The 23615-nt window shown below is 41.8% G+C and overlaps 2 protein-coding genes across 3 annotated transcripts in view; both read left to right on the plus strand.

Moving 5' to 3' along the window:
• Positions 1-10104: 10104 nt before the first annotated feature.
• On the plus strand, positions 10105-16862 carry LOC115194462 (homeobox protein SIX6). Of its 2 annotated transcripts, none has more exons than XM_029754177.1 (3): positions 10105-10869; positions 14421-14584; positions 15485-16862. In XM_029754177.1, the coding sequence occupies exons 1-3, from the start codon at positions 10447-10449 to the stop codon at positions 15696-15698; spliced, it is 801 nt and encodes a 266-aa protein (XP_029610037.1). In that variant the 5' UTR covers positions 10105-10446; the 3' UTR covers positions 15699-16862. The 2 variants fall into 2 exon arrangements, with proteins under 2 accessions (XP_029610037.1, XP_029610038.1); XM_029754178.1 differs by having other exon boundaries at positions 10105-10854.
• Positions 16863-18735: 1873 nt separating this feature from the next.
• LOC115194463 (actin-related protein 2) overlaps positions 18736-23615 on the plus strand; it is a 6420-nt gene continuing 1540 nt past the window's right edge. The window contains exons 1-7 of the mRNA XM_029754179.1: positions 18736-18970; positions 20434-20544; positions 20852-21010; positions 21243-21372; positions 21558-21694; positions 21884-22033; positions 22443-22588. Of these exons, the coding sequence (XP_029610039.1) occupies positions 18923-18970; positions 20434-20544; positions 20852-21010; positions 21243-21372; positions 21558-21694; positions 21884-22033; positions 22443-22588 (881 nt within the window). The 5' untranslated portion in view covers positions 18736-18922. The remainder of the gene's footprint in view (positions 18971-20433; positions 20545-20851; positions 21011-21242; positions 21373-21557; positions 21695-21883; positions 22034-22442; positions 22589-23615) is intronic.

Below are 23615 nucleotides of genomic sequence, written 5' to 3' on the forward strand. Positions count from 1 at the left end.
GCCTAAATTAGAATGTGTCGTCAGTTGGTCGGTTAGCCACCGAGAGGAGATCCCCTTGTGTAAACTAATCTTCACACACACAGCAATGGTGATACCTTCGTTAGGGTGGATCCATAGAAATAGCATTACTAGAGAGCGGGCATCGCCATCCAAGTGATGGGTGGCCAGAACTCGTGCTCCAACTTCTATGGGTGGTGGAGTACTTTCTGGGACTGTATTAGGAGGATGGGCCGTTAACTGAAGCGGAAAAGAACATCTCATTATGCTATATAATCTCTGTTCGGCTTTATGACCCCCCCGGTGACATCTAGACTAATTTGACCATTGATTCAAGTTACAAGGGATTTTCTGTAGAATCTGTCCTGGAAATGAGATGTGTGTTAGTTAGGTAACTTGTCATTGTGGTAAATATTGTGCAATGTGGTAGACCTTTTTTTTTCTTCATTTTCATTAGCATGAAAAGTTACATAGACAGATAGCCTTTATGCTTTTTAGTTGTGTTTGAAAACCTATTCCTGTGGATATCATCATATCACAGGGAGAAAATGATGCATTTATTTAAAAAATGATAAACCCGCCATACACTGTACCTCTCAACGACAACAACAAAGTCACCTGATATTTATTACAACGCCAACAACAAAAACAGGTTTGTTGTTACCACGTGGCAGATGCTGGTTGAAATAAGAGCTCTGCGTTGTCCCTCTGACTGTTAAGATGAGATGAGGATTCCCCCTTGTCTTTTGCTCCTTCACCTCTATAGCACCTCTCAACAGCGTAAGGGGAAGTGAATATACTGTTTGTTTGGTGCTGCGAGGGAGGCCCTGCTAGGTGGGGAAGGAACAGGGGAGCAGGGGGGACGCTACACCTGTCTGAGAGTATACTGGTATTGAGTTGCAAATGCATTTGTAATTAGCCCCTACTTCACTTGCAGGGAGGGAATTAGTGTGTTTGTGTTGGTGTGTTACGCTTATGCGAGTGTGTGTGTGTGTGTGTGTGTGTGTGTGTGTGTGTGTGTGTGTGTTTCGCTGTGTGTGTGTGTTGACCCCCTTTTCTTTGGGGAAGGAATGGGGGTTGGGGACAGTGATGAGTAAATAATGGTAATTAGTTCTCCTCCCAGTTGCTTGTTAATTGTGTTGTGTTGTGGATTTATACAGCATGGTTGGATGGATAATACCCCGCCCACAGGGCCTAACACCCCCTGCCTTTCCTGATGGCAAAACCAACAGCTACTTTTTAAGCAGGGCTTCTTGCTTAAGCCTAATTAATTATGCCAAGTGGGGTTCCACCATCATAATGCCTTGGACTGCATCACAAATGGCTCTCTCTTCCCTATGTGGTGCACTACACTTTCCCAGGGACCATAAGGCTCTGGTCAAAAGTAGTGCATTATTTATAGGGAATAGGGTACCATTTGGAACGCAGACCTTGTCTTGTCCAGAAAGGGGGAGGGGGGTACGGGAAGGGGGCCCAGAAATGTGCATATGGTCATAGAATGAATTAGAACACAAAAGTATTACGATGTATCTCTATGATACAGACTGTAGAAGTTGTGGTGCTGTAGCACATTCTGCTTTGAGATCGGAGTTGTTTAGTCACATAACTTATGAGACCATTTTTTTGTAGCTAAACCATCCCGTTGTTAATTTTCTTGCCTTTATAGGGGCGGCAGCGTAGCCTAGTGGTTAGAGCGTTGGACTAGTAACCGAAAGGTTGCAAGTTCGAATCCCTGAGCTGACAAGGTACAAATCTGTCATTCTGCCCCTGAACAAGGCCGTTAACCCACTGTTCCTAGGCCGTCATTGAAAATAAGAATTTGTTCTTAACTGACTTGCCTAGTTATATAAAGGTAAAATAAATAGTCAATATTGCAAGTTTACAATCTGAGCAAAACACATTGGAGAGTTGGTGAAGCCGCAGTACATGCTCTTACTAAGACCAAGGGCTCGATTCAATCCCTAGCGCTGAATATCAGAGTTACAGCGTGATTGAAATGTAAAGGCAATGTTCCCGCATTCGCGGAGACTGCATGCACAGTAAACGTTGCATATGTCGGCTCAAGCGCGCCATACTGCTGAACTTCGGCGATACAGATTGAATCCAGCCCTAAGTGTTTACCACCGGTTTCCTGACACTTCAATTAATTCTGCTAACAAATGGATAAATAGATAGAAATGTTGCTTCAAGGTTGATGACCACTCTTCACCCCCAATATGTTTGATTCAGCTTGGAAACTTTGCTTGGTATTTGGTATTTTGGTATTTTATTAGGATTAGCTGTCGCAAAAGCACCAGCTACTCTTCCTGGGGTCCACAGAAAACATGACACATGACATAACACAGAACATTAATAGACAAGAACAGCTCAAGGACAGAACTACATCAAAAAAGTGTAAAGGCACACAGCCTACATATCAATAAATACACTATATAGGTCAAAGAGTGCAATACTGATAATTAAGCTTAAGAATATGAACAATTTTATTAGGTTAACATTGGCGGGCTCGATCATCATATCATATCAAAACAATGCCTCTAAGAATGTATAGTATTCAATAAATCAATACAGTTTAAACACCCTGATACTGACGCACGCGCACACATACACACACACACACACACACACCATCATCCCCTCATCCCATCTTAATTTTATGATTCATCCCATTCTAACGGCTTGGGAGTGGTTTATCAGATTTCAGCTCCCTCAGTCTGCTCTCAGTGTTAGTAGATTGGGGGTTGGTTGGGGTTCAGGGAGGGGGATAGAGGGGTGTGTGTGGTGGTGGAGGGAAGTGTCTGAGACCTAACAGGGTCAGATTAATGGTGTGATCTTCCCCCGGTTCATCTTTCTCCCTCTCTCTGTTCCTCTAAATACCAGCTGTGTGCCACTTGAACACACACAGTACAATCCCCCTGACACACACACACACACTGCCACCCCACTGCCCTGATAATCTAATCTAGTTTTAGGATATAACATATAGCCAGGCTATCATCCGCTGCCCTCTGGGAATCTGTACTCTTCTCTTGAGTTAGGCTACTTGCTGTTTCTGCTGACTTCATTTGAAAAATACTATTTTTTTAAACATTGCAGTTATAATGTTGTACTTTTTTTAAACCTAAATATTTTGGTTGATATTAAAGTTAAACTGTATATTTTTATATGGACATACTGTATAAACATTTAAAATAACAATGTTCCTCTACATACAGTGTAGACCTTAACGTGAAATGCTTACTTACAAGCCCTTAACCAACAGTGCAGTTCAAGGAGAGTTAAGAAAATATTTACCAAATAAACTAGAGTAAAAAAGTAATGTAAGTAATCCGGTGGATTTTTTATGAATTGTTCAGCAGTCTATGGTTTGGGGGTAGAAGCTGTTAAGGAGCCTTTTGGATTTAGACTTGGCGCTCCGCTACCGCTTGCTGTGTGGTAGCAGAGAAAACAGTCTGTGTCTTGGGTCTCTGGAGTCTCACAACTTTATGGGCTTTCCTCTGACACCGCCTATTATATACACTACCATTCAAAAGTTTGGGGTCACTTAGAAATGTCCTTGTTTTTGAAAGAAAAGCAAGTTTTTTGTCCATTAAAATAACGTCAAATTGATCAGAAATACAGTGTAGCCATTGTTAATGTTGTAAATGACTATTGTAGCTGGAAACGGCAGATTTTTATGGAATATCTACATAGGCGTACAGAGGACTATTATCAGCAACCTGTGTTCCAATGGCATGTGTTAGCTAATCCAAGTTTATATTTTTAAAAGGCTAATTGATCATTAGAAAACCCTTTTGCAATTATGTTAGCACAGCTGAAAACTGTTGTTCTGATTAAAGAAGCAATACAACTGGCCTTTAGACTAGTTGAGTATCTGGAGCATCAGCATTTGTGGGTTCGATTACAGGCTCAAAATGTCCAGAAACAAAGAACTTTCTTCTGAAACTCATCAGTCTATTCTTGTTCTGAGAAATGAAGGCTATTCCATGCGAGAAATTGCCAAGAAACTGAAGATCTCATACAATGCTATGTACTACTCCCCTCACAGAATAGCGCAAACTGGCTCTAACCAGAATAGAAAGAGGAGTGGGAGGCCCCAATGCACAACTGAGCAAGAGCACAAGTACATTAGAGTGTCTAGTTTGAGAAACAGACGCCTCCGAAGTCCTCAACTGGCAGCTTTATTAAATAGTACCTGCAGATCACCTGTCTCAACGTCAACATTGAAGAGGCAACTCTGGGATGCTGGCCTTCTAGGCAGAGTTCCTCTGTCCAGTGTCTGTGTTCTTTTGCCCATCTTAATCTTTTATTTTTATTGGCCAGTCTGAGATATGGCTTTTTCTTTGCAACTCTGCCTAGAAGGCCAGCATCCCGGAGTCGCCTCTTCACTGTTGACTTTGAGACTGGTGTTTTGTGGGTACTATTTAATGAAGCTGCCAGTGAGTACAGGAGGGGACTAAGTACACACCCCTGAGGGGCCCCAGTGTTGAGGATCAGCGTGGCAGACGTGTTGTTGCCTACCCTTACCATCTGGGGGCGGTCTGTCAGGATGTCCAGGATCCAGTTGCAGAGGGAGGTGTTTAGTCCCAGGGTCCTTGGCTTAGTGATGAGCTTTGTGGGCACTATGGTGTTGAATGCTGAGCTGTGGTCAATGAACAGCATTCTCACATAGGTGTTCCTTTTGTCCAGGTGGGAAAGGGCAGTGTAGAGTGCGATTGAGATTGCGTCATCTGTGGATCTGTTGGGGCGATATGCAAATTTGAGTGGGTCTAGGGTGTCTGGGAGGATGCTGTTGATGTGAGCCATGACCAGCCTTTCAAAGCACTTCATGGCTACCGACGTGAATACTACGAGGCGGTAATCATTCAGGCAGGTTACCTTCACTGCCTTGGGCACAGGGACTATGGTCGTCTGCTTGAAACATGTAGGTATTACAGACTCGGTCAGGGAGAGGTTGAAAATGTCAGTGAAAACACACACCAGTTGGTCCGTGCATGCTTTGAGTACACGTCCTGGTAATCCGTCTGGCCCCTCGGCTTTGTGAATGTTGACCTGTTTAAAGGTCTTGCTCACATTGGTTACCGAGAGCGTTATCACACAGTCGTCCAGAACAGCTGGTGCTCTCGTGCATGCTTCAGTGTTGCTTGCCTTGAAGCGAGCATAAAAGGCATTTAGCTCGTCTAGTAGGCTCGCATAAAGTTTGGTGGCGGAGGAATAATGGTCTGGGGCTGTTTTTCATGGTTCGGGCTAGGCCCCTTAGTTCCAGCTACAGCATACAATGACATTCTAGAAGATTGTGTGCATCCAACTTTGTGGCAACAGTTTGGGGAAGGCCCTTTCCTGTTTCAGCATGACAATGTCCCTGTGCACAAAGCAAGTTCCATACTGAAATGGTTTGTTGACTCGAGATTGAAGTGGAAGAACTTGGCTGGCCTGCTCAGAGCCCTGACCTCAACCACATCGAACACCTTTGGGATGAATTGGAACGTCGACTGCGAGCCAGGCCTAATCTCCCAACATCAGTGATCGACCTCACTGATGCTTTTGGGCTGAATGGAAGCAAGTCCCCGCAGCAATGTTCCAACATCTAGTGGAAATCCTTCCCAGAAGAGTGGAGGCTGTTATAGCAGCAAAGGGGGGACCAACTCCATATTAACGCCCATAATTTCGGAATGAGATGTTCGTCAAGCAGGTGTCCACATACTTTTGATAATGTAGTGTATCTTCCGCTATCTTTTTTACTACAAAACATAGAAACGCACAGTTTTCACATATGTTGATGTTGGGGTGGTGCTGGAGATAATGAATATGAAGTTACTTTTTTTTTTTTTTTTTTTTTTTTTTTTTAAATATCACTGCTTTTATGTAATGATTTATTCCATATTTTTTACCTTGTCCCAGACCTGCTATTTTCCTCTCTCTCCCTCTCTCTACCGCACCTGCTGTCTCAACCTCCTGAATGCTCGGCTATGAAAACCCAACTGACATTTACTCCTGAGGTGCTGACCTGGTGCACCCTCTACAATCACTGGGATTATTATTTGACGCTGCTGGTCAAATACCCAATCTTGCCTTAATGGCCTTGTACTCTTATAATCGCCTCTGGAAGAGCACTGGCCAACCCTCAGAGCCTGATTCCTCTCTAGCTTTCTTCCTAGGTTCCAGCCTTTCTAGGGAGTTTTTCCTAGCCACCGTGCTTCTACATCTGCATTGCTTGCTGTTTGAGGTTTTAGGCTGGGTTTCTGTATAAGCACTTTGTGACATTTGCTGATGTTAAAAGGGCTTTATAAATCATGATTGATTGATTCAATTGGACTAGTTATTTTCAGAGGTGTACAAAAGAGTAAGCAATAAAACAAAATAAGAAAACCAAAAACCTCCTAATACAATAACATATTTACTTCCTAACTCAGCTATTACACTTACATTTTGCATAAAGTCTGAATTACTTGTCTGTTGACTTAATTCTATAATCAATCATCACCCTGAATGTCCCCAGCTAAGCCAGCATTGTCTGATAAGTAAACCCATATTTGTGTTGTGTAGACAGATTATTAGACAAGACTAAGTCCATTTACCTTATTCTAAACCATGACCTCTTTAATTTGACTACAACCTCTATTTTAAAACATATATGCATACAAAGCCCATAAGCTTGGTTTGGAGGTGGTGGATTGGCAAGCACGTGGCACTCTAGACTAGGGATGTACTGGGCAAGGTTGGGGTCAATTCCATTTCAATTCAATCAATTAAGGAGAATTATTGGAATTCCAATTCAAGAATAGCAAGATATATTTTTAATGTGGATCTTCCTGATCCCAGCCCCCCTCCACCAACATATAGGCTAGCTGTTATAGTAGTTTGGGGGGATATGTTTTGTCAGATATTTTACATCCTGTGGCTATGCTAGCCATCATCGTACACAAACCTATCGACATGACTCCCTAAACAAAACAGTAATAAATTAAACTGCAATGTGCATAAAGACCAACATCTGTTGAATGAAATAGAAAAGCTATAGGCTATAACCTGATGGGCTAATTGGGCATATCAATTCCCTATAGCCTATACTCATATCATATCCTTTCATGTGTGTTTGCTGTACCGCATTCATAGACAGATGCTTATTCTAAACCGGATTTATTGTCCCCTAAAGACTGATTTAATACTATAAGGTCAGAGAGGTATTGAACCCATGAGGCAGGATCATGTAATACCGTGCCCTCGTGTAACTGTCGTGGATCCTCATCATCCTGCCTCGAGAGCATGGTGTTTTTTTTCCAAATCTGACCCGGGGACCAACCGGGATGGGGAGATTACGGTATAACAGTGTCCACTTGAATTAACATGCGATTAGTTTGTCAGGCGCGTTGAGAGGATGCAGTCGCATCGGAGAAGTCGACGCGGTAAATGGACGCTGTCGCCACGCATGTGATACAGGTTTTCATGCAAGCCTAACGCGCCGGATCTCTGGCGCTCAGATCCAAACCTTATTAAAAACGGAGGGTATATTATAGCTGTCTGTCATCTATAGCCCATACATTTTCTGAGCCAGGGTGCATCCATCCACCAACACTGTAAAAGATCATTACTGGGTAAATTGAGAAAAAAACCTACAACAACCAACATATAGGCCTACATAATAAAAATGAGATCAGGTCATTTCAATGATTTGTTCATTTCATTTGACCAAAAAATATATATATTTTATGAGGATAACCAAAAAGATAGAAACGTATGTGATTTAATTTACTAAATGTTAATACATTTTGTAAATATTAATAATAATAATAATATTTCTCTCAATTTAATTATTATTGCAACAATTTGCCCGTTTTTTCAAAGATTGTGGGTCCAAATGTTTTTTTTTACACAATGTTGTATGTATTTCTGAAGAAAGAAAAGTAGGCTATATTTCTATATTAGTATTGAGCAGCTTGTTGTGCCATGATGGATTATGATGAACGGATATCAAAACCGTTGACAAATTGATGTTCCCACCATGCCCATTTTTAATGACAAAGGCAAATTCAGCATCATGCAATGCTTGCAGTTCTACCTCCAGGTAGGCTACTGCTGGTGGATAAATAACTTGTTCACATGCTAGTCAAAGGTTCATCCAGTTAGCAAATCTGAAAAATCTGACTTCTGACTAGCACGTGAACACTCATGTTGGGTTTACTAAATATTGGTGTGACATCAACTCATATTTAATCATATAGGTAGGTACCCTAGTGGTTAGAGCGTTGGACCAGTAACCGAAAGAAATCCCCGAGCTGACAAGGTAAAAATCTGTCGTTCTGCCCCTGAACAAGGCAGTTAACCCACTGTTCCCCTGTAGGCTTTCATTATAAATAAGAATGTGTTCTTAACTGACTTGCCTAGTTAAATAAAGGTTTAATTTTTTTTAAATCGAGCACATTTTTATGGCAATTATTAATTCTCTGGACTTACTTTATTTGTGTGAATCCAAACAATTTACTAAAACAATTGTTACTCAAAAACAGAAAGTTACATCTACTAATAATATTAAGTATATTATTGTTGCCTTAATTTTTTAAAGCCGATTCAAAACGTAATAATAAAAAAACATCTGAAAACAACTGTAGCATAAATTCCGTTTGGTTTAGGCCCATCTAAAAGAAAAGAGAAACCAGCACACTGCTCTTGCTAGTATCACTGTTGGGCATGTCTGAAATATGCCCAATTTACCCAACACCTAAAATAATCAGTCGCCAAACTTTCTGTAGGGTGAATTTGGAATAAGCGGGACACGTTTTGCATTTCTGTCTTCTGTAAACTCTTTCATCATCTATCCAACATATTAGCCCAACACCTGATACATTTCCGAAATCCTCAAGATGTTTCCTAATCACACCCAAAAAAACTAATGTTCACAGGCAACAGGAGGCATGACACACCCGTTTGTGTACTCTGAGCCAAAATCATGTGGTAGACTGGGACAGCAGATTCGATAAACTGGGACACCCTTATTATGGTCCCAATGGTACCCCAATGACAATTCCATTTTTTTTTTGTGATTAGGAAGCATCTGAGGATTTAATAAGTGTATGACATTCTGGGTTAATATGTTGGATAGATGTCTGAACAGGTTACAGAAGACGGACATTTTTCTGAATTCACTCAAATAACAGTCTAATAACAGAAAGAAAAAACGAACAGGATATAGTACAACAACACAAATGACTGAATTACAAAATTGAAATGATGTTAGCAACTTGTTAATATATATTTTGATGCACCAGTTCATAGTATGCACATTTACATCACAATTTTGCACAGTGCATTATTTATTACAGTTTTATAACCTTAACATCAAAATAAAACAAAAAGTGTACTGTGTCCTTCACGGGGTGAGCTTCCTGTTTAACGCGTGCTCTGCCCCTCTATGATGTCACACCAATGAAGTGATTTGATTTTGATCAGGTGTGTTCTCTGCAAGGGTTAGGAAGAATTGTTTTTATTTTCTCTTTTCAGACCAAGAATTAAACGCGTCAGGATTAAGATGTCCCCGTTTATATAATGTCCCACTCTTTCTGAATTCACCCAACATTTACACTACATTCGTCCTATCCTGATTTTTTTCAAAGATTTTAAGCACAAAAGTTATGACACATTTACTATTCCAATATAAAGTATGCTATTGGTCACCGAAAAGTTATTGATTATTCATCACTTCATTATATTTGGGTGATTAAACTCTTTCCAGGAAAACCCGGCCTAATGGGTAAATGTTGTTTATCCAAATTTTCCTGCTCTCTTCTCTTCCCCTCTTCCTCCCTCCCTGTCCCCTGGCCTGAAATGGATTTCGCCCGGCCTGCAGGTTATGCAGATCAGACCAATTAAATATCCTTGTTGTTAGCTTACCAATCAGCCTGACAGTCAATGTATACCTCGACTAAGCCAAACAATCTGATCAGGCTGCCCCCCCCCCCCCCCCCCCCACACACACCACCCCCTAAGTGGCTAATGACCTCCGAGGCGCATAATCCGTCTCAAAACAACTACAACGATGCTAATTGCATCTAGCTATAAATACCGGTTGACACTTGACGTTCATTCTTTAGCCTACTAGAACAGCCTGAACTCCTGGAAGCGCATGACCCCGCCACGAATCTTCTCACATATAGCATAGCTCGCCAATACCGAGAAACGAGGAGAAACATCTTACATAAGCAACTCGCTACCAATCAGATTTTGTTTGGTGTCTTTTTCCACTGCAAAACTAGGCCTATATTTGACTACTGAACTTTCACATCACTCTGTAGGCGCACGGTGACCGTGGTGCGTAAAAGGACACTTCATCGCAGGCTACGGTCTCTTTATTTGAACACGCACCAGGCAGCTGGAATGATATGACCATTGGCCATGTCCATTTAGCAAATTTAGACTATTTTGTTTGTTGACAAAGTCTGAGAACCCCGAAATATGTTCCCTCTGCCTATGTTCACCCCGGAGCAAGTGGCTCGGGTGTGCGAGAACCTCGAGGAGACCGGCGACATCGAGCGCCTTGGGCGGTTCTTATGGTCCCTGCCTGCCGCTGTCCCTGGCTCCGCGGGGGAGGCTCTCAACCGCCACGAGTCAGTGATGCGCGCCAGGGCGCTGGTTGCCTTCCACGGAGGAAACTTCGAGGCGCTTTACCAGATCCTCCAGAGCCACCGCTTTACGCGCGAGTCTCACGCCAAACTCCAAGATCTGTGGCTGGATGCGCACTACCGCGAGGCGGAGCGGCTCCGGGGCCGTGCCCTGGGACCCGTGGAGAAGTACCGCATCCGCAAGAAGTTCCCCCTGCCTCGCACCATTTGGGACGGCGAGCAGAAGACGCACTGCTTTAAGGTGAGACACCAAGCTGTAAGTAATATTCTTTCGCACCAATAGTAGTTAGGCACTTTACCTTCCATAACTATAGTGACGCACCTTTCCATGATCCATTTTACGCACCACCTGGCTATATATTAGAGAATAATTTATATATGTAGCTACTTATATTGAACTCATATCTGTTACCATGAATTTCAATACTTGGGTACACTGGGCTGACTCACTGCATGCTAATTTGTAAAACATTTTTTTTTACATTCTTACACTGAAACATTTGAAATGAATTCAGAAGGTCCCATTATAGCACGTTGGCATATTCAGTCTAAATGACATGGACCAGGGTTATCTATTTTTCTCCAGCCCTGATCGCTCTTAACGCAGACTATAGGGTCAATGCCACCCTGCAAGGTTAGAAATAGTAAATCACTTAATCTCGGTTAACCCAGAACTAAAATGGAGCATAATTTGGTCAGCTGTTATCTTTAGGTAGTCTGTTCACGAAAGATTATACATCACGTAGGCTATTTATAAATATAAACGAATGTGTTTAATTATGTTTTACGTCTTTACTTAAAATAACAACGGAGTAGTCAGACATTGATCTTTGAATAATAAACACTTCATTTATCTGTGTTGTGCTGATATAGAACTAATGTGTTTTTGCAAGTTATGAACACTTAATAGTGAACATGGCTCTGTTTTTAGAGGATTGTGGGTAATTAAAATATTGTGGACTTTTACACAATGTTGTATGCATGTTTAAAGAAAAAAAAGTCGATTTTTTTCTAAAATAGTATTAAGCAGTTTGTTGTTCTGAGGTGTAATTTATCATGATGAACGGATATCAAAACAGTCAGACAAATTGACGTTCAATAATGCCGTTTCCACCATCAACAAGGTAATGTGCACCAGTCTTAATGACAGAAGCTAATGCAGCATCCTGTAATGCTTACAGCTCTTTTCGTTTACTGCTAGAGGAATGAGCACTGTGATCGACAATCCCTGCAGGTTAAGTCATCAAATACATAAAACAATATTAAACATTAAGACACAACCACTGGAAATTACTAATCAGAACTACTTACTAATTGCACTTGAAAACAATTTGTAAGGAAGGTTAATAATTTAAGTAGAAGGGACCCCACAGTTTTAGGTTCAGTACAACAAATATTCCATTCAAGTAACTACAATCGTTATAGTTCAGAATACATAATGCAATTTAGAGTCAAAAAGTTCATAAAACAAAAGTATTTACAACTTTAAAAAATAACCATATGGGTGGTGATGTCACTTTATTAATTAAGTATTGAACACTGCAATACTTTGAGTTGGCTTAATTCAATGGTTCTAGGCGACGGGTTTCCACAGAAAAATTGAGTTAGCAGAACTAATGACTTTTTACAGTGTAGGGAAGCAATAAATCACTGTCTATACAATCTCATTGTATAGAAAGAAAATAATCTATATTTCATTTCAAAGTATTCTCAAACTTTATTTTCATCTAAATCTCAACATGTGAAGGACATTGGCGGGAAGTCATGCCTCTGCTCTTCAACCTCAGCCTGGGTACCAGTCTGTTTGTGCTAACAATCCACTCCTCATATGACACAGAGTAAAGGGAGTGGAATTTTAGCACAAAACAGGTCTGGATGTCAGGCTACTTCAACCTGCAGGTAGTAATCCTGGGGTTAAAGAGCAGCAGGCGAGCCTGTTAAACAGGGGCTGTGCTGCCGTATGCTAGGGCTGTAGTTCATGGCCTGTGTCCCAGATGGCACCCTATTTCCTATAGAGTGCACTGCTTTTTACCCAAACTCTATGGACCCTGGTCAAAAGGGTTCCATTTGGGACGCAGCCATGGAGAGAGTCAGTCTGCTTAAGCCGTGTGTGTCAGAGACCACCTGCGGCAGTATTTTACTCTGGGGTTTCCATCCCTCACAGCAGTGAGCAATCACCTAGGCTGTGTTCCAAAATGGCACCCTATTCCTTCTATAGTGCACTACTTTTGGTCAGCGGCCATAGGGAACATCCCGGGTAATGATAGGGGAGCAGACAGCACTTCAACCAACTAAACCCAATTAAATGCATATGAAAGCACTTGCCTCAGGGCAGGGAATAGGCATTCCAGAACATACAGCGTAAAGATCCAGGACTGACTGAGTAGCCCTAGACGTAACCCTGGACAGAGACACGCTTTGAGCAGGTCACATTTCCACAGACGGTCCATGGACGTTAAACAATATAAGCCCCGTGGTTCAGTCTCTGGCCCAGGTTGTTGTCTACAAGATTGAAGGGATAAAGTCTGTGCCTGAGCATTAGATGAAAGGGCAGAGGCTGAGCACTCACTGTTGCTATAGACAGTATATAGGTCAGGGGAGCTTAGGGGATATCCCCACTCCCAAGGTTACATCAGTACTAAGCTTTTCATCCTGAGCCCATATACAGTGCAGCATATTTATGTTGATAATGTGGATTATAATTATTATCCCTTAAATCCAATTATTTCATCCAATTATACGATTATTTGGTTGTAATGTCTTAGGTCTAGGAGATCTTCCCTAACCGATATCAATGGAGTAGCCTAGTAAAGACACTACACCAACATACTGTATACACTACCGGTCAAAAGTTTTAGAACACCTACTCATTCAAGGATTTTTCTTTATTTTGACTATTTTCTACATTGTAGAATAATAGCGAAGACATCAAAACTATGAAATAATACATATGGAATCATGTAGTAACCATAAAAGTGTTAAACAAATCAAAATACATATAATATTTGAGATTCTTCAAATAGGGACCCTTTTCCTTGATGACAGCTTTGCACACTCTTGGCATTATCTCAACCAGCTTCACCTGGAATGCTTTTCCAACAGTCTTGAAGGAGTTCCCACATAACCACCTCAATTTGGTTAAGGTCGGGGGATTGTGGAGGCCAGGTCATCTGATGCAGCACTCCATCACTCTCCTTCTTGGTAAAGTAGCCCTTGCACAGCCTGGAGGTGTGTTGGGTCATTGTCCTGTTGAAAAACAAATTATAGTCCCACTAAGCCCAAACCAGATGGGGTGGCGCATCACTGCAGAATGCTGTGGTAGCCATGCTGGTTAAGTGTGCCTTGAATTCGAAATAAATCACAGACAGTGTCACCAGCAAAGCACCCCCACACCATAACACCTCCTCCTCCATGCTTTACGTCGGGGAATACACATGTGGAGATCATCCGTTCACCCACATCGCGTCTCACAAAGACACGGCGGTTGGAAGCAAAAATCTCCAATTTGGTCTCCAGACTGCTGTCATCAAGGCAAAGGGTGGCTACTTTGAAGAATCTCAAATATAAAACACTTTTTGGTTACTACATGATTCCATATGTGTTATTTCATAGTTTTGATGTCTTCACTATTGTTCTACAATGTAGAAAATTGTGAAAATAAAGAAAAACCCTTGAATGAGTAGGTGTTCTAAAACTTTTGACTGGTAGTGTATGTCATATCTCATTGTGATAGATATAGTTATTACGAACACTGTTGGTTACATGAAGCAGGGAACTGACCATTATTTTGTCCTTTATGTATCACAGGAGAGAACTCGCAGCCTGCTCAGAGAGTGGTACCTCCAGGACCCGTACCCAAACCCGTCCAGGAAACGGCACCTGGCCCAGGCCACGGGACTCACGCCCACACAGGTCGGCAACTGGTTCAAGAACCGACGCCAGAGAGACAGGGCTGCATCGGCAAAGAACATGTACGTTAAGACAGACAGGAACTCTACTCAGCTGAAACCTTTTGACTTCTTATTGAACATTTTAGAAATTAAATTAAATGAAGAATTTTTTTTTTTTAAGTCATTTAAAAAAAAATATATAGGACTGTGGACATCTTCATTTTTGTTTTACATCAAATACATAAGCAATGCTGCACACTGGACTCAGGGGTACACGTAGCATAGTAAACAGATATCCAGGACACTCCAATTAGTATGATATCTTATGTTTCGTATGCTGTGTATTAATTTGTGGATGTCCATCATCCATTCTGTATGATATGTTACGAATTAAATTCTTAGGATATGTTACGAATTACAATTCTTAGGATATGTTACGAATTACAATTCTTAGGATATGTTACGAATTACAATTCTTAGGATATGTTACGAATTTGCCAAACGTGTGATATGTTACGAATTCCAATTTGTTGTGGCTACTGTTAGCCAGGTGGTTAAGGGTTAGGAGTTAGGTTAAAGGTTTAAGGTTAAGGTTAGGGGAAGGGTTAGTTACATGGTGAGTAGCTAAAAAGTAGTAAGTAGTTGAATAGTTGCTAATTAGCTAAAATGCAAAAGTTATCCGTTATGATATTCAAACACGCAGGTTTTGGGTTGCTAGACGTTTGCGTTATACGCTCGACCAACCACCATACTTTTTTTATGTTGCCTTAGAAAGTTATTTATCTTATGTAACCATACCAATTGTAACATAACATGTTAATTTTAGTGTCCCGGATTTATAATTACTATGTTACATCTAGCCTATGAGACCAGGCTGAATGCTTTCATTGAGAGAGAGTACCTGTTAGGTACCACTTAAACCGACCATGTATCTCTAAAAACTAAAACATACCCCTCTTTCTTTTTTCTCTCTTCTCTCAGACTGCAGCAGGACCCCACCCACCTGCCTTCCGGAAGCTCCCCCGAGGGTTCTGCCCAGGAGCATCACGCCCACCACCCCCGCATGCTGGCCGCCTCCCCGCGTCACCCGGGCAGCCCAGAGGCCAGCGACTGCAGCACGAGCACCGACCCGCGGGGCACTGGCACCTCCACCCCAGACAACTCCGTTAGCAGCGACAGCGAGTTCGAATCCTGAGGGTCGGGTCACTGACCACAGCAGGAGAGAGGCTCTCATTGGTTAAATCCTGAAGAGAGAGGCTGTGATCAGTTCTCAGCCAGGAAGGCCCGACCCCACAGATATATAGAGACAATAGACACTGTAGAACTACTATGTCTTTAGCTTGAGATTGGACACTTGGACAGGAAGTTCTTTATGAGAGACTTGATATGGACACTTGATGTGGTTGCTAGTGGGCGAATGGGGAGGGGTGGGAGGTTGGGGATTAGACCATCTACAAACACATGCACTTAAAATGCACCATCGCACATGACTGTAAGGTACACCGTTACTAAGTACCGTATGACTGTGCTACTACCTACTGCTATAAAGACCCACTACAATTCTCTGTCCTATAGATTTGGACTGGAATGTGGGTAGAAAAAAGTCAGTCAGTCAGCAGCGATAACATATTCTAGGACAGCAATAACTATTCTCAGGCACGTTATTTATAGAAACAATGTAAACATACAAAGTCGTAGAGTAATTACTGAGCTTGAATTATAATATTATATGTTTTGATACTGAATGGTTGAACTCATCGGGGGTCTATTTTTGAGTAGTCTATCATTGAGCGCTAGTTTTAATCCCATTTCTTAATTAGCCCCTTACATTGACCACTGCCTTCTGTAGGCTGTTGGTTTCCTACATGATCAGCCGTTGGTGGACACAGAACTGCTTGATTGGATTGGACAGGTCGGCATTTCTCTTCATACACGTCACTGCCTTAAAGTATATTGGCATCACAGCCCCAGTCTTCTAGTTTGGCTAACATTAGGCACCGTTGCAGACCATAACTGTCCCTAAAGCTAACACAGCCTAAAAAAATTGTCTCTAGACAATCTTGTAATGCATGGAAAAGACATTACACATCACTGTACATTTCATATAGATGGTTTAAATGTTTTCCTGTTTTGTGATAATGTAACTACTGTATAACAATGCTGATGTGTATCCAAAACATCCTCATTCTAACATTATCCAGTTCAAACCTGTTATATCCTTTTAGACTGTTGTAATAGTCATCATTCAGTGTGGAATCCTCTGTGCAGCTCTCACTAGAGATGTCCTTGCATTAATTGCCTGTCAGAGAAAAACAAAGTAAGTGGGACAAAAATGAAATGAAAGCAAGATTGATAAAGTGAAGCACAACTTGGTCTTAACTCATTGATGTGCCTATAAACGTTGGAGGACTGTTTAACATGACAATTTCATCTATATATATTTTAAATTTAACCAGGAAAATCGGTTAAGAACAAATTCTTATTTACAATGACGGTCTACCGGGGAACAGTGGGTTACCTGCCTTGTTCAGGGGCAGAACGACAGATTTTTACCTTGTCAGCTCGGGGATTCGATCCTGCAACCATTCGGTTACTGGCCCAACGCTCTAACCCAGGGGTGGGAGATTCCAGTCCTCGAGGGCCTGATTGGTGTCACAGTTTTGCCCCAGCTAACACACCTGACTCCAATAATCACCTAATCATGATCTTCATTTTAGAATGACATTTGATTCATCAGCTGTGTTCTCTAGGGATGGAGAAAAAGTGTGACACCAATCAGGCCCTGGAGGACTGGAGTTCCCACCCCTGGTCTAACCACTAGGCTACCTGCCACCCCATATAGGCCTACCCATATAAATATCACCATACAATACATCGTCATGGGATTCATTCATAGAAAAATAAGTATTTAAAAAAAAATGTGTCTGATGTATGCATTTGGAATAAATGAAAGTATTTTTTATCCAAACCTGTTGAAGTCTGTGAGCAACGAGTCCACCAGCGTTTCCAGGTGAAACGGCGTGAACAGTGGATAGGGTGAAAGAGGATGGAACCTTATTGTTTGTTTGTTTGGGAGGAGGGCTCATGTGCATTGTATTTTCTGATAAATAATTAGCTAAACTCTAAACCTCATCTAAATCTTATAATGAATAATGTGGCAATTGAGGAGACTAAACTGCTTGGTGTAACCCTAGATTGTAGACTGACATGGTGAAAACATATTGATGCAACGGTTGCCAAGACGGGGAGAGGTCTGTCCCTGACCAAGCACAACTCTGCTTTCTTGACATCACAATCAACCAATCGAGTCCTAGTTTTATCACACCTGGACTACAGCCCAGTTATTTGATCAAGTGCTGCAAAGAAGGACATAGACAAATTACAGTTGGCCCAGAACAGAGCAGCCCAGCTGGCCCTTCAATGTACACAGAGGGCTAATATCAACAACATGCGTGTCAATCTCCCCTGACTCAAAGTACTGTAGGGGAGAGGTTGACTGCATCACTACATGTCTTTGTGAGAGGTATTGACGTGTTGTAAGCACTGAGCTGTCTGTCCAAACGACTAGCACACAGCTCGTACGAGGAGACGCACAGTACTATATAGAGCCATGACTACATGGAACTCTCTTCCACATCAAGTAACTAAAGCAACCAGTAGAATTTGACTTAAAAACAGATATAAAAAAAAATACACCTCATGGAACAGCATGGACTGTGAAGACACACACAGACAGACAGACAGACAGACAGACAGACAGACAGACACACACACACACAGATACTCTACAATCAGACACACATTGTGATATTGTACATTTTAAATTGTAAATGTGTAATACTGGAGCAATACACGTTTGTATAATGCACACTGTCTTGTATGATGTATTGTTTTATTATGATGTATTGTTATAACCCTGGGTGGACTCCAGGAAGTGTAGCTGCTGCTGCTAATTGGGATCCTAATAAAATACTAAATACTAAATATGTGCTGGTTTCTAAAGGCTTACGACAAACTACGTCATTATCTGACTTTTTTTTATTGAAGAAAGAAAGTGAAGTGTGAATCAGACAGTGTATAATTTAACTAATAAGAGTTATTTTGACACTACCGATTGAACTAATAAGAGCTGTTTTGACACCAGCAGAATAACTGTACAGTGTAGACATGTAGACACAGTCTTCCTGTACGCCCAGTCGGCATCGCCCCCCCCCCTGTTATTTTAACCCCGCCCACATGTCAAATTACTGAAGGAAGAAGAATACAGCTGCTGTATCTCCTATATGCATTTTGCATTAATATTTCCCGCATGTTTTGAAAGCAATCCAAACGTGTTGCTTAATTGGATTAGCCCACCTGAGAGCCCCGACTGGAGGGAACAGATTGAGATCCTCTCCTCTCCAGCAGCATCAGTGGACCATGGACAGCGAGGGCAGAAAGGTTGTCGTCTGTGACAATGGCACAGGGGTGAGTGTCGATTTAACTTTATTTTAATTACTTTTTTTAAAATTTTTGTATCATTACCCCATGGAGTTAAAAAATGATAATACTGAATGTTTATTTAGGATTTGGGAATGAATTATGAGAGTAGTAATATGCATTGGGATTTAACAATTTGCAATAAGTAATAGACTATATCTTAATCACGTGTATTTGTGTTGATAACAACAGCACAAATTAAGTTGTTTTCTAAGCACCCTGCTACAAAGCTGCAACATTTTATTCGTAAAGGAGATAACAGTGTCTGTCACGTTAAACCGGTATGGTGTCGTAGAAGCCTATGAAGCAGGCTGCTCTCTTTGCGCGCTAGGTAAGGGTGTGGGTCTAATATGAGTGCACGTCTGGTCTGGACTTGTCGCAGACTCCTCTTATCCACACACACTGCCATACATGGTGTTGACGTCGTGGAGTGAGCTGTTATTGGACGGGAAGAAGGAACACAAGCAAATAATTGAAACAATTCTCCATTCCCCATGCTTCTTGAGTTCACTCGCACCAAATCAATGGCCATTGGAAGCCACTTTAAACTTTCTGTCCCGCAAAAACACACTAGACTCATGAGCTACATGTTAACTGATGACTGTAGGCTAGCTTACTCTACCTCCACCTGTGGCTGGTGCTTGGAATGTATTGTACACCTTCAGGCTATGGAATGTGTCTTGGCTGCATAGACAAGTTAGGACATTTCAATAAATGGTGTTGTAAGCACACAGGTAAATAGACAGAAGTGTCCCAATAAAAATGTATACTTTACTATTTCAAGATGCATTTTACAGTGTTGTTGCTGACTTGATACAGTTTGACACATCCACTGTTAATATTGAACTGAAAATATTTTGCAGAAGTTCAGCACAAGAGAAGTGGCATTCTCTGTGGTTAAATGTTGGTTTCCACTCAATGCACAAAAACAATTACTTTCTCAAGAGCCTGAACTGTCCCTCACCCCTCGTATTGAAAGTGTATTGAACGTGTATCTAAGGACTACACAAAGTGTATTGAACGTGTATTTAAGGACTACACAAAGTGTATTGAACGTGTATCTAAGGACTACACAAAGTGTATTGAACGTGTATTTAAGGACTACACAAAGTGTATTGAACGTGTATTTAAGGACTACACAAAGTGTATTGAACGTGTATTTAAGGACTACACAAAGTGTATTGAACGTGTATTTAAGGACTACACAAAGTGCATTGAATGTGTATTTAAGGACTACACAAAGTGTATTGAACGTGTATTTAAGGACTACACAAAGTGTATTGAACGTGTATTTAAGGACTACACAAAGTGTATTGAACGTGTACTTAAGGACTACACAAAGTGTATTGAACGTGTATTTAAGGACTACAGAAAGTGCATTGAAATACTATGGAAAGACTGTTGAAAGTATGCAATACCATCATGTTTCTTTCGTATTGGTTCCCGTGCAGTTTGTCAAGTGTGGCTTCGCTGGCTCCAACTTCCCAGAGCATATCTTCCCTGCCTTGGTGGGTCGGCCCATCATCCGGTCAAACACCAAAGTCGGAAACATCGAGATTAAGGTGAGATCAATGGAGCAATGACGGTTGATCTCTAGCCTAAACACAAACACTGACAGAGCCGCAGAAGTGTCCTCTGCTCTTTGCTGTGCTGTGTATGATTGTGAAAGCATCAGTTGAATATTAGCCGTCTCCAAAGACTGTCAATCCCCTCTCTGACAATCATGTTTGAGAGCTAACCTAATGTCTTCAAATTGCCATGTCTGTACTCTGTATGCATATTTCTGTATGATCAAATGCATCCAAAACAACTCCCTTTTTGACCCCCAACCCTGGGCCTGACCTCCAACCTCTAACCCCTAACCTATAGGACCTGATGGTGGGTGACGAGGCCAGTGAGTGTCGCTCCATGCTGGAGGTGTCCTACCCCATGGACAACGGCATGGTGCGCTCCTGGGAAGACATGCTTCATCTGTGGGACCACACCTTCGGCCCCGAGCGCCTGGACATCAGCCCCCCAGACTGCAAGGTCACGATTCTTTTATTTGTCCTTTTTCCTTTAATAACCTTTGATTGAGATTGAGATAAAATCACATTTTTGAAGGAGCGACATGGGTATGAAATCCATTTAGTCTGTTAAACTTCCAAAGTTTTAGTAGACTATTATGAAAATGGTTCGTTTAGAAAACACTTTTGACATTCTACCTGCCTTCTGTATATGTTGTAATGTTAGGGATCAATGAAGTTTCATTTGATTCAAGGTGCTTCTGACAGAACCGCCCATGAACCCCACTAAGAACCGCGAGAAGATCGCTGAGGTCATGTTTGAGACCTACCAGTTCCATGGCATCTACGTGGCCATCCAGGCCGTGCTCACACTCTATGCCCAGGGTAAGGGGAGACTCGACTCACAGACATGGCTCTCCTTGTAATATATAATGATATACTGTAGTATAAATGCCTAGACTTTAGCTCAGCGGGCTAACACATTCTTGTAGGGCACTGATTCAAACCCACAGTCACTTTCATACTGTCTGTTATGTGACCCTGTGTGTCTTGCCTTGTCCTGTCTCTAGGTTTGTTGACAGGCGTGGTTGTGGATTCGGGGGACGGGGTGACCCATATATGTCCTGTGTACGAGGGCTACTCTCTACCCCACCTCACACGCAGGCTGGACATCGCAGGACGTGACATCACGCGCTACCTCATCAAGGTGTGTTTCTACATATATTACCACCCCGTCACCTTATGGACAAAACTATGCCTTTATATCCCTTGTGTCAATCATAATCAATGCAAACTTCTTAAAAATTGACAGTTGAATTCGTTTTGAGTTATTTATGGCCCTAGAGAAACTGTTTCTGTATTTATGTTCATGTACATCACCTATGATCCCTCTCAGTTGCTGTTGCTGCGTGGCTATGCCTTTAACCACTCGGCGGACTTTGAGACGGTCCGCATGCTGAAGGAGAAGCTGTGCTACGTGGGATACAACATCGAGCAGGAGCAGAAACTGGCTACAGAGACCACCGTGCTGGTGGAGTCATACATGGTACTGTAGAAAACGCCTCTCCTCTCATGTCAATCAGAGAGAATGTTCATTATTATTTATGAATGGTCTCTTAGACTGGGTGGCAATCTGTTTCTGTGTTTATAGCAATGTAGCAATGTTGCAAAACTCCCAGGCTAACCTATATGAGTCTCTAGCCTATAGCTTCTGCACTGTATATCAATCATGACATAAAATGAAATCCATCAGAGAATAAAGGTGGGAATTTGTAAGTAATATAATAATAGACCATTTAGCAGACACTTTATCCAAAGCGACGTACAGTCATGCACATTTTCAATGTATTAGCGGTCCCGGGAATTGAACCCAATATCCTGACGTTGCAAGCACCATGCTCTACCAACTGAGCTACCGAGAACCACAGTATTTATTAACTCTCTCTCTGCTATAGCTGCCTGACGGTCGACAGGTGATGGTGGGAGGGGAGCGGTTCGGAGCCCCAGAGGCCCTCTTCCAGCCCCACCTCATCAACGTAGAGGGTGCAGGCGTGGCTGAGCTGCTGTTTAACACCATCCAGGCTGCTGACATAGATCTCAGGTCAGAGATACACCCTCGTGCTGTTGGTCTCCACATGGGTTAACTGCTACTGTAGCCTCATCCTGTACTGTGTGCTGCTGTAGCCAACTTTTCTATTGTTTGTTTTTAATGCCATACAAGTGGAGGAGGCTGGCCTGTAGCGTCAGGTCCTACAGTACATTACATTGTGAGCCCATGCTAGAGTTCGAGATCTGTGCAAGAGTTACATAGTTGTTCTATATATGTGGATATGACACATAATTAGACACATTACATAGGTGTGTACGAGCCCAAGCTATTTTGTTTGGTATCTGTACTAAATAAATGAAGCTATGGTATTATAAAACTATAGTTGATTTATTAAATTACAATTAAAACTGTATGCATACATATAGTTGAAGTCGGAAGTTTACATACACTTCGGTTGGAGTCATTAAAACTCGTTTTAATTAGTCTGATAGGCTAATTGACATAATTTGAGTCAATTGGAGATGTTGATGTATTTCAAGGCCTACCTTCAAACTCAGTGTCTCTATGCTTGACATCAATGGAAAATCAAAAGAAATCAGCCAAGACCTCAGAAACGAAATCGTAGACCTCCACAAGTCTGGTTCATCCTTGGGAGCAATTTCCAAATGCCTGAAGGTACCACGTTCATCTGTACAAACAATAGTATGCAAGTATAAACACCATGGGACCAGGCAGCCGTCATACCGCTCAGGAAGGAGACACGTTCTGTCTCCTAGAGGTGAACGTACTTTGGTGCGAAAAGTGCAAATCAATCCCAGAACAACAGCAAAGGACCTTGTGAAGATGCTGGAGGAAACGTACAAAAGTATCGATATCCACAGTAAAACGAGTCCTATATCGACATAACCTGAAAGGCCGCTCAGCAAGGAAAAAGCCACTGCTCCAAAACCGCCATAAAAAAGCCAGACTACGGTTTGCCACTGCACACGGGGACAAAGATCGTACTTTTTGGAGAAATGTCCTCTGGTCTGATGAAACACAAATAGAACTGTTTGGCCATAATGACCATTGTTATGTT

This window comes from Salmo trutta, chromosome 5, assembly GCF_901001165.1.
Source record: "Salmo trutta chromosome 5, fSalTru1.1, whole genome shotgun sequence".
Classification (NCBI taxonomy): domain Eukaryota; kingdom Metazoa; phylum Chordata; class Actinopteri; order Salmoniformes; family Salmonidae; genus Salmo; species Salmo trutta.

Bases quoted from the DNA above. Each gene is read 5' to 3' on its own strand.
- LOC115194462 (XM_029754177.1), top strand. From the start codon at position 10,447: ATGTTCCCTCTGCCTATGTTCACCCCGGAGCAAGTGGCTCGGGTGTGC. The intron at 10,870-14,420 runs GTAAGTAATATT...TATGTATCACAG, and splicing joins TTAAGGTGAGACACCAAGCT to GAGAGAACTCGCAGCCTGCT. The intron at 14,585-15,484 runs GTACGTTAAGAC...CTCTTCTCTCAG, and splicing joins GCTGCATCGGCAAAGAACAT to ACTGCAGCAGGACCCCACCC.